Below are 17,019 nucleotides of genomic sequence, written 5' to 3' on the forward strand. Positions count from 1 at the left end.
ACACACACACACACACACACACACACACACACACACACACACACACACACACACACACCAAGTCTTAAATATTTGAGAAGGTTAGAAATATTCGAAAAGAATTTAAACACCCACAGCGTGTTATGCTATTCAACACCAAAATGCTTGGAGTGCTCTTTTGCAAAAGGCAACTGGCCACTGGAGCTCAGCAGAAGGTCGACACAGGGAAGACGCCATTCTTCTCTCGCAGAAAAATAAACTTTTAAAAGAGAAAACTTGTACAGCAGTTTTATGAAATCAGTGTTTATGAAGCGATTTACACACAATAAAAGACATTCTGTATGTTTTGTGACCGACGGTTAAAGCTACAGTGCGTCGTTTCTGTCTCCCCCATGAGGCATTCTAAGTAATGACAACAAAACTGTCGTTGCATCCACATGACACAAGCCTCTGGTGATCGTCCACCACCCCCACCCCCACCCCTCCTCCACGCAGTTGCTACTTAGCCAAGCATGACACGGAGGATTGAAACAAACATGACAGACTCTTTAGAAGAGGTAATTATCTTCACTCTGTGCGCGAAAGTCGCCGGACAGTCGTCATACTGAGAAATCCAGAGAGAGTTGTGTGGAGCGGATAGTCTTAATTAGCTTTGTGTCAACTCATTTAGCAATGGCTTGAATGTAACGGACGTTCATTAGTATCAAAAGGTTACGCACTAAAGCTTTAAAAGATAAAACGTTAGAATTGATTATAGTGATTGGACAACCGACTCTTTTACGTGAGTCGGTTCAACCGGACGGTCGTTGGTTGGCCTACCGAGTTAATCGCGTTCCCCCGCCAGGAACGAAGACACCGCGGAAGACTCGCGCGGTTGCGGTTACATTCGGTCTCGACATATTATTTACACACTCATACTGACCGACACTAGACTCACACACTGGCCACGGTTACATTTGGTACCCTGGTGGGCGGTCTCCTCATGACAGTCTAACGTCCATGTAGCAACATTCACTTCTAACATTTAACTTAACATAACTACCAAGATAACATTACATGTATTTGTATGTGATATAATACTTTCCCCTTGGTAATGTAGCCTATGAATTTCCATGAACACAATTCTAAAATGCACGAGACATAAAGGCTTCTGGGATCGGTAACTTAAACTTGCCGAGAACCTAGAGCGTTTCTGTATTTGACACCTGACAGGAAAGGGAGTTAGTTGAATTTGGTGAGGAACAAATGAATGCATTAGAGATCAAAACACCACATCTGTGTGGAGCAATGACGACATCGTAACGTTCTTCGAATTAATACATGAAACAAACATTATATTCATTTGTTTGAGGCTTTGACTGCCACACTTTCAATTACATTCATCTCGTTGCACCCTCTTCTTCTGCAGTGGTCTAATGGCATTTGACTTGAGAATTGGCACCACCAACTCCTAATATTTGCTGTGGATGGAAATGCACATTAATCTGCACTTTCTGTTGCTGATTTTCTGGAAATTCTGTGACGATTTTTGCTTAATTTGGATGGAAACTTAACTTTAGTTCCCAGACGAAGAAAGCACGACGACTGCATAAACATTTTAACCTTTGTGTGAAAAGTTACACTGGACACCCTGAGGTTCTTCGCTACAGGTTTCACATTTACTGCATTTAAAGGCTTGCAGTGCTGACTTACCTCCAGCGCAGGTAGCCGAACATTCAGACCAGGGCAGGTGGTGCCAGGAGAAGCCCACCTCGTTGTCACCACTTCCTGTGCGCTGGATGGGCACGTTGAACTTATAGCGTATTCCCAGGTTCTGCTCCTGAAGGAGGACCTGCAGAGTATGCAGCAAACAGAAGTTGAGGATGGAAAAAGAGACAAATTTCTGTATTTAAAACAAACTATAAACAATCAGGGGGGAACTGTGTGGGTTTGTGACTGCAAGCCACCCCTTTCACATCACACATAATATACAAAAAATATTTATTATAACAGCTTTAAATGAAGTTTGAATAGTCCAGATCAGTGAGGCTCTGGTAGGTTTATATTAGTCTGCTGGATGCAGAGGGAGCCTGAGGGAGTCAGGCTTTGCAAGCCGCAAAGAAATGGCTAGTGGTCGAGTGGCCGGTTGCTCGTCTATTCCAGTGGTGCTGTGTGGTCTGGTATTTTCAGCATTCATGTCAAGGCAGAAACCACAGAGTATTACGACAAGAAAATGCTCAGTTGCCTCACATTAACACAGACATGCAGAGAGACTAAAACTACTTAACATGAACAAGCATCTCAGCAACACAGATGCTCTCCAAATCAAGTAACAGCTTTTTTTCTATAACCACATAAAAATAGCTTTTAACCCCAAAACCGCTGGCTGACATTCAGCTAAGGTTAGCAACCAGATGTTGAGTTTAAGTGGACCAACAGCGAGCAAACAGCATGAAATGCACAGGACTTACTATGGAGTTGCAAAGTGAGAGAAGTTATTTTGGGTTTCCCAAGTTTCCCAAATTTAAAGTCTGATTAATTTTCTGCATGCCATGACAAACTGATGAAAGTTGAAATAGTTCGACCTTTATTATCTTGAAAGTGGCTATAATCAATATTTTTCATAATAAAAATGTAAGGAATGGCAATGTGAAAACAATGCCAAAGGTGTCTGTCGTACCGACAGAGAATTATTCCTCGGCTTTACAGAGCTTTATAGTGAATTTCAGCTCATTGTTTATCAGTCCGGCCTTACTGTTCTGGTTCTCTCTCACTGCTCTCATAGTGTTATCTCAAAGCAGACAGACACAGTTAAAGACTAGCTGGTCAACATATTGGAGCATTTAGCAGCGAAATATACAGATATTTCCCTCATGAGGTGGTAGAGACCAAAAACAGAGCTAAAAGTGAGAGAGAACATTTGACTTACATTCACAAATACGGACACAAAATATGACTCCAAATGAACCACCATGTTGCTCTGTGACTGCTGGATGTATAAACAAGCAGCTGTTTGTTATATCAACGTAAAAGGTGATGATATGTCAATGTTGGGCCAAAAAATAAAGGATTATTGCAGGTTTACATTGTCCAGGAGATTCCTGTGTTTCTAAGTTGAGGATTATTGAGGATTTTGTTAAAAGAAAACTTTCAAATAGGAATGCAGTAGGGGAAAATACTTCCAAGACTAGCTGGTTCTTCCACTGTGCAACTCTATGGCAATTTCTAAATAAACTGTATAATTTGCATGGTGTGCAATAAAATATTACCATGACAATCAGGTTTTCAGTGGTAGCACCCAGTGCCTCTAAAGACTCCGGTTCATCAGTGGGTCTCTTGTAGTGGAAGGCCGTCCCTGCGATGTCAAACTTCCTGGGCCAGTCAATGGTCCATGCTCCATTGATGTAATAATCATCCACTTCAGATTTCAGAGCTAGGTAATCACACAAAGAAAGACATACTTTCAGAAAGATGAAATCCAAAGCACAGAGGAACAGTAGCCGAGACAACAGGTGGAGGCAATCATTTGGTCTGATGTCATTGCTGTCATTCATCTACATCATCATCATCATCACTTTCTGCTTCCCTGATGTCAACTTTCTGAGTAGAAACGCACACATACACACACACACACACATACACACTAACACACACATGCCTGCACCCACACTGTAAATGCAGACTTTCACGTGCACTGACATGTACATACGTCTAATTTAGGAAGAGAAAGAAAACACACTTCAGGTGAAAGCCTGGATGAATCTCATGAATACCACTCTGTCTGGTTGTCAAAACAAAAGCTGGTCTCCAAGCACAACAGATCTGAAAATATCCACTTTCTCTGCGTGGAAATGGGGCCAAATTCAGGAGAAACAATCTAACCACTCGCTATTCTGTCTCTCTGGCTCGTGCTCTGCAGATTCCCCTCTCTTCCCTCCCTCAGACAATAGTTTACTCCTCTATAAAATATCAAAATCCTCTTCTCAATAAGTTAATTTTCAGGACATCTGGCACTGATTGCGAGCATTGTGATTTTGAACAGTGCAGTTTACACAAGTCACCACAGGCATCCAACTCTCGATTTTTAAATTGTGTCACTTAGTTTTTGCTTTAAAAATTAAAAATTGCAAACTTTGCTGACCCAGATCTCCAGGACTCAGACAATGCTGCAAAGAAAAATAGTATCTTTATCACTGGGGTCACAGATGAAATTCATAACAAAGTTACAGATTGCTTGGAAGGGTAAAAGTAGTCCAACACAATAGCCAAAATTGCAGTCTTTAAACTTTGATATATAGACATCATATCCGCCATAATCCTGGTGGACCAGGCAGCTGTCACCACGGCCCTATAAATCTGATGCAGCTCTCCGGTTCAAAGTGTAACTTAAGCCCTCCGTCAACACCATCCGATATAAATTCAACACGCTGTCACATATCTTTCTCTTGTTAATGAAAAGGCACAGAACGAGCTTAATTGAATCCGGTTGTTTGATTGTTTTGCGTCCGAAGCTGCCAGGGTTGCAAATGGTTTTTGTTTAGTCTGGAACAGAGCTGATGAGTCTGGTGCCAAGAGAGCCATCACGCGTGTTAGGATTCAGCGAGTTTTAACAGACTCTGTTTTACGGCTTGACATTAGGAGATTTAACGATGGCATCTTCTAATTTGCTCTTGACAAAGACGCAAGGAAATCCCTGGAAACGTGGTTGACACATAGACTGAACAGATAATATGAAACAGCTTGATGTCGCAAATTGCCAATTCGCCCCACTGTAGTGAACTGCAGGATCGACTGAGATTGATGGATTGATAGTGAAACAAGACTAGAGAGTCCACAGCAACACTCTCTCTATGAGGCTGACACAGTGTTGCTTTGAGCTGAATGCATGTAATGGTTACCATGTTCACCACCAGTCCAGAGTACAGCTGTTGTTAGTTTTGCAGGTATTTGGTCATTAACCAAAGTGGATAATCATCCTCAGGGGAACATGAAAGTCTGAACCAAATTTCATGGCAACATTGCACTTAAAACCACAAATGTCAACCGTGTTGTGGCGCTAGATGGAACGTCAGGGGATCAACAAAGTCATTAGGATTCATCCTCTGGGGAACATTATTATCTGTACCGAATTTAAGGGCAATCTGTCTGACAGTTGTCGACAGTCATATTTAACTAAAAGACAAACATGTCTACCTCATGGTGGCGCTAGAGGAAAAGTCAAAAGATTAACAAAGTCAGTGTGCTTCTTCCTCTGGGGAACATGAATGTCTTTACAACATTTTCATGGCAACCTATCGAGTAGATGTTGAGATATTTCACTGGATGACTAATATTTCTGCCCTGCTGATGGTGCTTGAGGAAATATCAGGGGATCATCACCATTAGAATTCATCCTCTGGGGAACTTGAATGTTTGTGCCACATTTAATGGCCATCCATATAGTTGTTGAGATATATAACAAAAAATTGAATATTTCAACCTCATGGTGGCGCTAGAGGAAAAGTGAAGAGATCACCAAAGTCAGTGAGCTCCATCCACTGGGGAACATGAATGTCTGTACAAAATGTCACGGCAATTCATGATATAGTTGTAGAGCTATTTCAGCCTGGACCAAAGACGTGGGTAGAGCCATGCTGCTAGTCATGGCTAAGCAACAATAAAGCTCACAAAAGTGCATATTAGTCTAATTCGAAATGTGACGCAACTTACCGATGTAATTCTTCGACATGGCAACTTCTTTGATCTCGACGTGAACGGATCCTTTTGGGATCTGAACCACCTCCATGTAGCCTGGAGGACAAGGACAGGGTTCGTAAAGGTGGTATATCTCCCACTCAAACTCAAAGGGAGTACATATAGAATAATTCCAAATCACCCAAAAAGGACAAAGCAGGAGGACAAAACAATCCCCTATGTTATTTTTTTTTTTACAGTCACACACACGTGGACACACAGTATTTTTAGAGGGTTTACTAGCCATACCATAGAAGGAGAAATATGTTTTCTCTCTCTCCTGCTCTCTATAGACAACCTCAGGCTGAAGCCAACACCAAGTCCCTATCTCTACTCCTGATTTCTTCACTCCATGATGTAATTAATGAGGAAAATATCATGTTTTGTTATATGTATATTCTGACAACATAATTCTAAATAAAGAAAAACATATGCTCCGTTCGGCTGGTGACAAAGACAAAAAAAAAAGGCACATTTCCATGAAAGATTATCTTCCTGGCTTTGGGGGATGTTTTGGACAAAAGCTGCTTTGCCAAAAGGGTGGGCGAGTTACTTTGCTTTCCTCACAGTCATCTCTGGTGACTTTAAAGGGATAGTTCGGATCTTTTTCAAGTGTGGTTGCATGAGCTACTTCTCCATAGTCAGTGTGTTAGCTACAGTAGATGGCGGTCGGTACGCCCCCAGTTTGGAGAAGCAGGCAGGAGTAGCGACACGGAAGCTAAGCACTGTCCTGCTGTGGACGGAGGCAGCAGCTAAACACATTTTAGACACCTAAAAACATCTATATCAGTTTAAGTGTACGCTATATTTAGTATATTTTCACCGCATTACCTTGCTGTCAGACAGCCCTTTCCGACATGGGAACTGAAGCCGTTATCTATGCTCTCTTCAAAGCCTCCAGACTCCTTATACAAAAACCGCAACTCTCACAGAACACAGGAGTTGCTGCTCTACCACCGCTTCGATCTGATAATTTGTGTTACAGTGTGACTTTGGTAAATAATTACTCTTTACGAAACCCGAGGGGACAGAATATCTCAGTCTCTCATCCTAAAAACAACATGCCTGGAGTGGGATATGTTTTACCTCCTCTGGGTAGAGACTCATTGAAGAGTCCCTCGGTTGCCTCGCAGGTGCTGCCATCCCCTCCACACACACGGCATCGATCTTCTTTAGCGTCAGAGCTCAGGATGTTGTCGCAGCCCACATGCTTTGAAGTCAGAGAAAGAGAGGGGAGCATTGTTTTAATCAGAGACTTGGGGAAATGGATTCCGGATTTAGAGTTCATTACAAATCTCCTAAAGTCAGATTTCAGAGCACAGGCTTCATGGTCTTCCACATTTTGGGAAAAGCGTTTCCTGCTGAGAGTTACTGTAGATGAGATCTGTTAAATACAAAGACGGGTAGCTTAGTTTAACATAAAGACTGAAAACACTAATGACTAAATAGCACGTTATATAACACCAAATGTGTATTAATCCGCTGCTGAAAATAGTCCCCAACCAATGCACTATTTACTACAGTTTGAGTACCTTTAGGTCAAAGCCCAGCTGATTTAAGAAATAGTTATCTGTTATTTTAAAGAAACTGTATATCTGTGAACTGTTTTCAAAGGTTTACATCTTTAGTCGGAACCAGTGGAGTTGGGTTTTTTTTCATGGGATTGACAATAAGAAAAATAAAGAATAAAGTCAGAGTGATCCTTTCACAACACAACACTGATACAAGCAATTACAGCCGTAACTTGGCAGTTTTTTGCATGTAAAACATACGAGAGCTCATAAAAAATGATGGTGTTTAAACTAGCCAACATAACAGATAAAACGTTATTGGCTTAATATAAATTTTAACATGCAGGCCGTATGGAGCCCATTAAATCTTTTATCTGTGCTCAGTTTGTAATGATTGCTTCATCACTATTTGATTAGTAATGCCTTGGAGCTTTAAAGATGGAACAGCGGTATTCTGATTGAAGGTAAGAGCCGTGTTTCATTATTTTTTCCCTTTAAGGGCTCAGACACCAGCAGTATATGGACTCATTAGGGAATTTGCAATATGAAAATATGTCTTATATCTGTCAGGTCTGTTTTAAGGTCTTCTTTGATATATTTGCAAAGGAACCAAGTTTAATTTGTGTATATTTAATACATTTTACATCAAAATATACTTACATAAATGTGTGTAGAGTACTCTGATTTCATTGTGCTCTCTGTGTATAATCCCTGTGTACAGTCTTTTTATTGGCCTTTAATAATTTGTCTGTATGTACTATGTTTAACAACATGTGCACTTTAATTATCCTGTCTCTTCAAATTATTTTGCACGTAAAATTTACAGATATTTATTAAATACTTTGATTTTATTCTTGGCAAGTTAGCAGAGCATTAAGTACTTTGTTTTTCTTCCATTGAGGTCATTTTTAGGGCACTATATCAGAGCTTATTTATTATTTATTCTTCAATATTATTCTATTCTGTCAATCTATTCTGATTCAGTCATGAAATCAAATTTAAATGCAAAAAGTTATCTTATTGCAGCTTCTCCAGTGTGAAACTTTGCGCGTTTTCTCTGTTTTATGTCATCGCAAATGGAATTTTGTTGGGTGTTAAACCGTTGGTCGAACTAAACAGGACATTTTCACTATTTTCTTACATTTTATGGACCATTCAATCGAGTAAATGACCTGCAGGTTAATCGACAATGAGAATAATTGTTGGTTGCAGCCATATACTATATATAACATACATTTCAGTAAAATAGCAGATAGTATACTGTATATATATATATATACACTTCTCCTTTAGATCTCCCAGCTTTTTTACTCTTTTTACTTTTTTACTCACTACCTCTCTTTCTCTCTCTTTCTCTCTCTTCTCTTCTCTCTCTCCTTCTCCCTGTCTCTCTCTTTCTCTCTCTCTTCTGTCTCCTCCTCCCTCTCTCTCTTCTTTCTCTCTTTCTTTCTTTCTTTCTCTTTCTCTTTCTCTCTCTCTCCTCCCTCTCTCTCTCTCTCTTCTTTCTTTCTTTCTTTCTTTCTTTCTTTCTCTCTTTTCTTTCTTCCTCTCTTTTCTTTCTTTCTCTCTCTCTATTTCTCTCTTTTCTTTCTCTCTCTTCTTTCTGTCTCTTCTTTCTCTCCTTCTCTCTCTCTCGCTCTCTTCTCTCTCCTCCTCCCTCTCTCTCCCTCTGTCTCTCTCTCCTCCTCCCTCTCTCTCTCTATTTCTTTCTCTCTCTTCTTTCTGTCTCTTCTTTCTCTCCTTCTCTCTCTCTCTCTCTCTCTCCCTCTGTCTCTCTCTCTCCTCTTCCCTCTCTCTCCCTCTGTCTCTCTCCCTGTCTCTCCAGCACCTGTATACAGCATCACAGCTTTTGAGTTAATCTGAAAGCTTTCCAAGCAGGCAGTGTTCTAGAGATTTATCACAGTGTGGCAGTGAACCCAGAGAGCCAGCCTCTAAAATAAAAACGACTATGCTGGATCCAGACTGGAAATAAACCTGCAATGCTCCTTTGGTGGGGAATATTCCACCTCTTAACTCGCTAAAACACGCGCCATGTTGTGTTTTTGTATTAAAATCAGAGTAATGTTGTTGGCACAGACGCTGCATCTTCATGCCAAACAGGATTCAAATGGTACGGTCAGATGGAAGTCAAAGCAAATACTTAAAGCGAGGAACCAAAAAGTTATTTCAGCTGCATCTCAGAAAACCCTCATCTCCACACAAAAATGATTTATGCTCACGAAAACAAAGACGGCACTAACTGCCAACTCACTTTCAATACAATGTTATTAAATCAGCCTTTTCAAATATATATAAAATCATTATTCAATCACAACAATGATGTCTGTGTTTTATTTATCACAAAACAATCCTGGTCGAGGCTGCAGAGCCGTGATAAGAGTCAGAGAGAGCAATGCCAGTCATCCGATCACAATCAGCAACTCAAAGGCCTGATTGTTCTTCTCTGCACAATCGGTCGTGTTTACACAATCAGTAATCTGGTAAACGGTGCTGTCCAAGATAAAAACCTGGCAGGGAGGCTGAGGAAACTCTTGCAAGGCCAGCTAATGTAAAGCTAACATATCCGGGGTTAACAGTCACAAACAATCCCAAGAGCCCATTGAGGATAATGTCATAGTGAAGTGTGTAATAGTATGATCACAGGGCAGGAGATGCATGACGTTTTTATTGCGTCCGACATGCATTTCACATGCAAATCAATCCACAATTCTATTAGATTTCATTTGGCACAATGCCAGTTACTGCATCAGCATGTCTTTACATGTTTGACTGCTTTGCTCCAATCAAAAAAAAATCTGGAAATAATGAATTCCTACAGCAGAATATGTTTTCGGTGGCTTTTATTTATAATTATTGTTCATTTTTTCTTTTTTACAGGAAATGTAATTTTATTCAATGTTTAGGGAGATAAGGAAAAATAAAAACCCTTGAATGAAAAGTTGTGAATATATAATTAAAACATATCGTGAACTTTAACTTTGAGAAAAACATCTCAGACATCTCAACTCAAGGTTCCTCTTACTAGCTTCCTCCAGACCTTTCAACAACATTTTACAGTCTTTCCAAAAAGCCAGTAAGTGCACCTTGATTTAAGCTTGAAGCATTTCTTGTCAAAAAGAATCTAGAGTTTACTATTACTGATTTTCAGCCATGTTTCAAGTCATAGTTTATGAACCAAACCTGAGTTTATAGCTTTTTGGCTAATGTTGGCAGCGCGGTGCCTAAAGGCCTAAGTTTATTACAGTGAAACTTTAGTTTTTGGAGCTACAGTCATCGGTTGTATTAAAATAAAAAATAAAACCCAAGTTGTAATAAGCTGTGGTCATCCTTTAAGACCTCAATAAAAGACAATAAAAAAAAGAAATGTGCAAGTCTTGGATCTTTTGAATTCAGGCCTTCAAAAAGGACAGAGCTCTGCTCCCTTACCTTACACTCTCCATTGATGCAAATGTCCAGAGAGTCCGCCTGACATCGGGTGCCATCTATGACTGCAGGAGAACGCTCTGTGTAGAAGTTATAGCCCTCTGCCAAGCAGTTCAGCGCACAGGGCTTAACACCACCTGGGTTACACAGAGTTCACACAGACAAGAGCACACGCTTATCTAGAGTTCAGCCTGCACACAGAAAACAGGCAACATGACCTGAACGCTAGTGGAACAATCTCGGAGATGAACGATAAACAACACACAAAAAACCAGAAAATACGGGCGCTTGTTGAAGCCAGCTCTGGGATCTCCTTTCGACTTGTTGACATTAATAACAACGTGGAGGAAAGTCAGCGGCGCTCGGATCTGAAACCGCCGAGCCTGACGTTGCTGTAACACTGACACCGACCGAGACGGCGCTGACTGCCAACAACAATTACACTGACATCAACACGCAGGTTATCTGCTGTTTATACACGACGGCTCGCAGCCCACCGAGCGCCGTACATCGGGAGGTGATGGATTTGACAAAACAGATGGAAATAAAAAGCCGTGTTTACATGCTTCAAACTTGTATCACTTTTTCTTGTGTTTTTAGTGAAGTGGATATTTTCCATGATCTACAGACATCAAGGAGAAAACTTAGGGGGGGGGAGGGGGGTTAGAAGGCCTACACTTAAACTCCTGCCAATAACTGTGAAAGTACAAGAGCACCCATTCTGGCTTAGTCCAATGAGCCTTTCTTCTGGGAGATCCTTGACATGAAGTGTGTCAGGACGTCTGTCAAAAATGTGAAATCTCCCAGGCTGAGCAATCCAGAAGCGGGGGTCTTCGAACGCAGCACAGTGCACAGGAATCTGAAGAATTCTCTTTCAATCAAAGAGACCTTCCCACTGTTGCTGTTAACTGGGTACACAAGACAGGCCGGCCTGCAGACTGTCATTTGTGACGCAAAAAGGATGGCAGGAAGATTTCACAGCTCAGGTTAGAAAAAAAAGTAGAGATTAGATGTAGAAATATTCTGCTGCCAGTCGCATCACTTCTACCTAAAGAAACTAGGGATAACGTAAATGTTTATTGAGTGAGGATTGTGAGGATGTATGCATACAACTCATATTTTCAGGGGGTTCAATAGATTTACAAACAGCTGGTGCAACTCAGTCCTGAACTCACCCCCAGTGTAAGGCTTCCAGTTGTAGTACTTCCCACGGAAAGGCATGCTGTCAAAGTCGCCGCACTGCTTCTCTCGGAAATCGCGAGATCCTGCAGGACAGGCCTGCGGAAACATATAGAAAAAGAGTACAGTTTGGTATGTAATTTGTGATGCTCGAAGGACCATACCAGTTCCAGTGTCAAGAATACTTTACATTCCTGCTAACCATTTAATTAATTAAAGAACTTGCTTGAGTCATCCACCTAAAGCAGATAAGATAGAAAAACTGACTTGGAAGATGGATAAAATGGATAATATGTTCGTTGGAATATTGAACCAACCAACCACCGTTTGCCTCTCTTACCTTTTGTTTTTGTTGCATGCTTTACCAATCATGGATAATCACGCAGAAATGATGTAGCATTGCATAAAAGGCTTGCTCCCCATAATGTTTAATGGTTGGGATATAAACGTCACAGGGGCTGGAAGCTGTTGCCGTTTTCTTTTGTTGTTATTGACATGTACATTATTTTCTATCAGAATTTAAGTATTAAAAACAGTTGCAGAGTGAAGCAATACAGACGTTTCGAATCAATTTGCTATTAAACTGCCAGCATTACCAAGCAATGCTTATGTAACTTTGACAACATGGACTTGATGTTTGCTGTGATGGATTACACAACTCAAACGAGTTTTAAGAGTCTGCCAATTGATTTTCATTATGGAAGAAATTAATGGAAACCGATGGATAACTGGAACGATCGGGGAAAAAAAACACCCATAAATCTAGAAATCTGTTGCATGCATTTTAAAAAATGTCAGAAAAAAAGTACATGATTTGTAGCAAAGGACCTAAAACTTGCAAGCAGCACGCTGGTCCTTTAAGATCTTAAGATGCAGGCTAGCATGACCATCATCTGCGACGACTATTTCTTCATTCTGGGAAGTGTTTATTTGCGTAGACAGCATCATTATTAACAACTGGACAGAGACTGCATAAGATCTCACATTTAATTTTCGGACACTAAAACAGACTTGCTTCTTGGAACGACGAATTGAGAACGGTGTGATTTGCATTGCAAGGGTTTTTGCTTTGTTTTCATGAGTGAATGTTGCTCCAGTAAGAGGGGGTAAGAAAAAAAAGTGTAAAGAAACACTTTATTGGTGTGAAAAGGTCCTTAGAACCCCCCAAAAACACTTTCCCCCAGGACGAATAAAAGCTGTTGGGTCAAAGCTGTATTTCACATGCTGAAAGTGTTCCCCGTCAGAGCCGACCACGGGGGAAGGCTGAGCCACTTTGATTACCACTCAAGTGTTTTGCCAATATGGCAGCTTTAAACTTGCACATCAAACATGCAGATTTAGTCAGAAGAGACAGAATAATATTATTACAACTGTGCTGAAGTGACAACCCAGGGCCAAATTAGATTGACATGTTTCCATCACGTGTTTCTTCAAGGATCACCATAATCGATTAACCTGTTGATTATGTTTTGATTAACAGTATAGATGAATAATTTTTTTTCTATTAAATGTCAGAAAATAGTTAATAATCACAAAGATCACCCAGAGCCAAACGTGACGTCTTAACACGCCAGACCAAAACCCAAAGAGAAAAGCAGCAAGTCGCGCAGTGGAGCAAAGTTTGTTGTTTAAAGGCCGACCGTCGGCAGAAAAGGCAGTCGGACTGACTGCCTCCCCGAGTTGGTCCAAAAGTGCCTCGGAACCAGTGTTGGGCAAGTTACTTCCAAAATGTAATACATTATAGATTACTAGTTACTGTCATTTGATAGTAATTAGTTATATTACAATATTACTGTCTCTGAATTGTAATGCGTTACACTACTTTTGCATTACTTTTGAGTTACTTTGACCAAAATAACAGCGGAAGTTTGACTTGGCAGCTAACTTGTGAATTTCACCACTGGATCAATAAAGTCTCATCTTTATCCACTTTAATACATCACAGATTATTCATAATATTTTGTATAATTAATATGAATATGCAAAGTAACTAAAGCTATAAAAAATAGATAAGTAAAACGTACAATAGGCAAGTAGGAGAAAATGAAAATACTCAATTAAAAGTACCTTACAGTTGTATTGAAGTGAAACTCACTATTTACATTATTTACAGTACTTGATTTACAGCTGATATGTGAAAAGGTACACAACCTTATTTGTTTAACAGTCATTTAGTTTTACTGCGAACCGTCACAGGAAGTGCTTTTATTTTGAAGTATCCTACACGGAAGTTGTCGGTTGTGTACCTTGTGTACTCTTGCTAGCTTACTGAGATGCAACTGTTATGCATGTTGTTGATGCAACAAATACTGTCTATGGATGCAACATGTCTGTCAAGCTAAGTTGCTCACTTTCTTGTTTGTAAAACTGCAACTGTAATAATTATTACCGTCCATGACAGAAACATATTGAACAGTAAATGGTCACAGTAAAAGACAAGGCAGAGTTACTCTCCACAACTGATAAACTGCAATGATTTACGTGTAAATCAAGCCTGTTTAGCAAGCCTAAACATTAATTCCCGACATTAAATCTGTCAGCGGCTCAGACACACTGCTGTCTGAGCTGACGTACCTACGTAATGTCAGATGTTATGAAATAATACTCACAGCTTTTTTTCCTGTGAACAAATGCTTCGCGGTGTTGGGAAATTCTTAAAAAATGTTGCGTTAAAATGCGTTGTAACTCGCGTTACTGAGATTGTAACAGGTAATAATATCACCGAAATGTAATTAGTAATGCGTTATATTACTGCGTTACAGCAAAAAGGAATACATTACTGTGACTGCATTACTTTTGTAACGCGTTACTCTTAACACTGCTCGGAACACACCGAAGCGACGCCGAATAGAGCGTACGTTCTGCGCGTGCGCGAAACGTAATACGTAATACGTCTCTGTAACAGCAAATCTGTATTGTCGCCCAAAAAAATCAAAACCGGCAGCTGATTGGACGAACTCGTCACATGGGTCTGGCTTCTCCCGAATTTTACAACCGGGCATAATGGCGGCTTCGTTCGGAATACAATCTCATATTTTACGAAGATAGTTCTAGTTAGTATAGCATAGATAGTTTCTGAAAACATTTTAAGCGAGAAATAGGACGTGCAGTTACTGAATCTGTCTTCATTTCAGATCGACAAAAGGTCAGTTTAAAAGATTTTCGTCCGATTTTGAGAAGCGTTAGTCACGCTCATCCCGCTCATCATTTCCGGGTTAGCGCTCCACCAATCAGATTGGCCATTGTGTCCGACTGCCCGCCTTCCGATTCAACATGTCAAATCGGCCCAAATGAACGCCGACGGCTCCTCCGACTGACGACGGCACGGAACACACCGAACAGACTCGAGTCACCGACCTCACCAGACTGTCCGATGGCCGATAATCGGGTTGGTGTGTCAGCGCCTTAAGACAACTAATTGCTGTAGTATGATACTAAATTGTTGGAGTGTCCCTTTTAATGTCAACTATAAGCCGCATCTCTGACCGTGTCCAAGGCTAATGGGCCCAAACCCAAACAGAAAAGTGATTCCATTTTCAATAGCTTCTGCATGGAGCCTTATGCTAATGGGAGCAGCTTTACAATATAAAGTAACCTCCCACAGGACGGACGTAGTAGCAACAGGAATGGACAGGGAGGCACCCATTAACAAATAATAAGTGACCGCTGATCGATGTGATAATAGCTGGGATATAAGCAAGACAAGTTATGCATGTAAGTGTGTGCGATTATTTGTCATTGTATCTACATCTACATCCGCATCCACACACACACACACACACACACACACACACACACACACACACACACACACACACACACACACACACACACACACACACACACACACACACACACACACACACATTTCCCTAGACAAGATGTGGTCAGTGTGATGAAATAGCGGTTGGGGATGTTGTTTGTTTTCCAAAGAAAATACTCAGTGCTTGCTCTGAGCTGTTATTTTTAAGACTTGCGGTTAAATGTCCACCAGGGCCCTAACTATTTCAATTTTCACCTTCTGAAAAAAAAGCCCACCTAGAAATAGTTGAACAGAGATCTCAACTTGCAGCCATGTTAAATATTTGTTTAAAGTTTTGCTCCAGACCTAAAAAGAAAAAAAAGCTCTGTGAATTGCTTTTCATAAAATATATGCTCTGAAACTGTCATCAGCGTTGGCTCAAGTCAAATGTCACAAACAATATGTGAACTATTAAGTAACAAGGAGAAGAGTGAACCCAAAAAGTTACAGGGGAATACTGATTCACTGCCTGTGAGTTTTTAATTATCTGTCCTGTGTTCCAGGAAGAAAACATGTCAGAAAACTGAAGGGAACAGTTGTGATGTTTTGAAGTGGGTTTGTATTAGGTACTTATCCATAGTCAGTGTGAAATGAACACGAGAGTTGGTGGTCTGCCGCTGCCTCTATCACTCCCATGTTCTGCGAGGTGAAATTACTGTTTTGGTCAAAGGAGTCTGGTGGCTTTGACGATATAAGTCGTACAGGGCTGTCTGAAAGCAAGGTAAAGCGGGGAAAATAACTATAGCGAACACTTAAAGTGCCCATATTATGAAAAAAATCACTTTTTCTGGGATTTGGGTTGTTATTTTGTGTCTCTGGTGCTTCCACGCGCATACAAACTTTGAAAAAAATCCATCCATGCTGTTTTGAGTGAGATACGGTGTCTGAACGTGTCCTGCCTTCAGTCTCTTGGTGAGCTGTTCAAAATCGGCACGGCTTTCTACGTCACAAGCCGAAACGAGCTGGCTAACTGCAACCGTTAGCATGCTAGCGTTAGCGTGCTAGCTAACGCTAGCATGCTACCTCGTTCTCAATAGCAAAGCACTGCTACAAGATACACAAGTTCACCATAATCTACAAAAGAACTACTTCCATGTGCGCCCTCGTTTAGAAGAAGTCTCCCAGCTAATCCTGCCTTGTAACTGACCAAAGTTGGAGAAACAGTCTTTCTTTTACTGTCTATGGAGCTAGCTAGCTGACATGATCTACATCTGAGCTACTGCGCATGTGTGAGTGCAATCAAAGATAGTACAGAAGAAGAAGAAGAAAAGAGGTCTCACTCTGTAGCTAAAACAGAAACCAGGTGAAAAGAGGAGCTGCAGCAGTGAGAGAGAGCTGTGCAGTACAACAAAAATATGGTGTTTTTTTAAAATTAAACCATTTAAACCTATTCTGGTACAACCTTAAAATACA

The 17,019-nt window shown here is 40.6% G+C and overlaps 1 protein-coding gene across 1 annotated transcript in view; it reads right to left on the reverse strand.

Moving 5' to 3' along the window:
• adamts6 (ADAM metallopeptidase with thrombospondin type 1 motif, 6) overlaps window positions 1-17,019 on the reverse strand; it is a 66,308-nt gene that overhangs the window by 11,511 nt on the left and 37,778 nt on the right. Inside the window, exons 15-20 of the mRNA XM_039780344.1 lie at window positions 11,801-11,903; window positions 10,629-10,762; window positions 6,778-6,901; window positions 5,668-5,748; window positions 3,228-3,391; window positions 1,672-1,810 (exon numbers count right to left, since the gene is read on the reverse strand). Of these exons, the coding sequence (XP_039636278.1) occupies window positions 1,672-1,810; window positions 3,228-3,391; window positions 5,668-5,748; window positions 6,778-6,901; window positions 10,629-10,762; window positions 11,801-11,903 (745 nt within the window). The remainder of the gene's footprint in view (window positions 1-1,671; window positions 1,811-3,227; window positions 3,392-5,667; window positions 5,749-6,777; window positions 6,902-10,628; window positions 10,763-11,800; window positions 11,904-17,019) is intronic.

Source organism: Perca fluviatilis, chromosome 17 (assembly GCF_010015445.1).
Source record: "Perca fluviatilis chromosome 17, GENO_Pfluv_1.0, whole genome shotgun sequence".
Taxonomy (NCBI): Eukaryota; Metazoa; Chordata; class Actinopteri; order Perciformes; family Percidae; genus Perca; species Perca fluviatilis.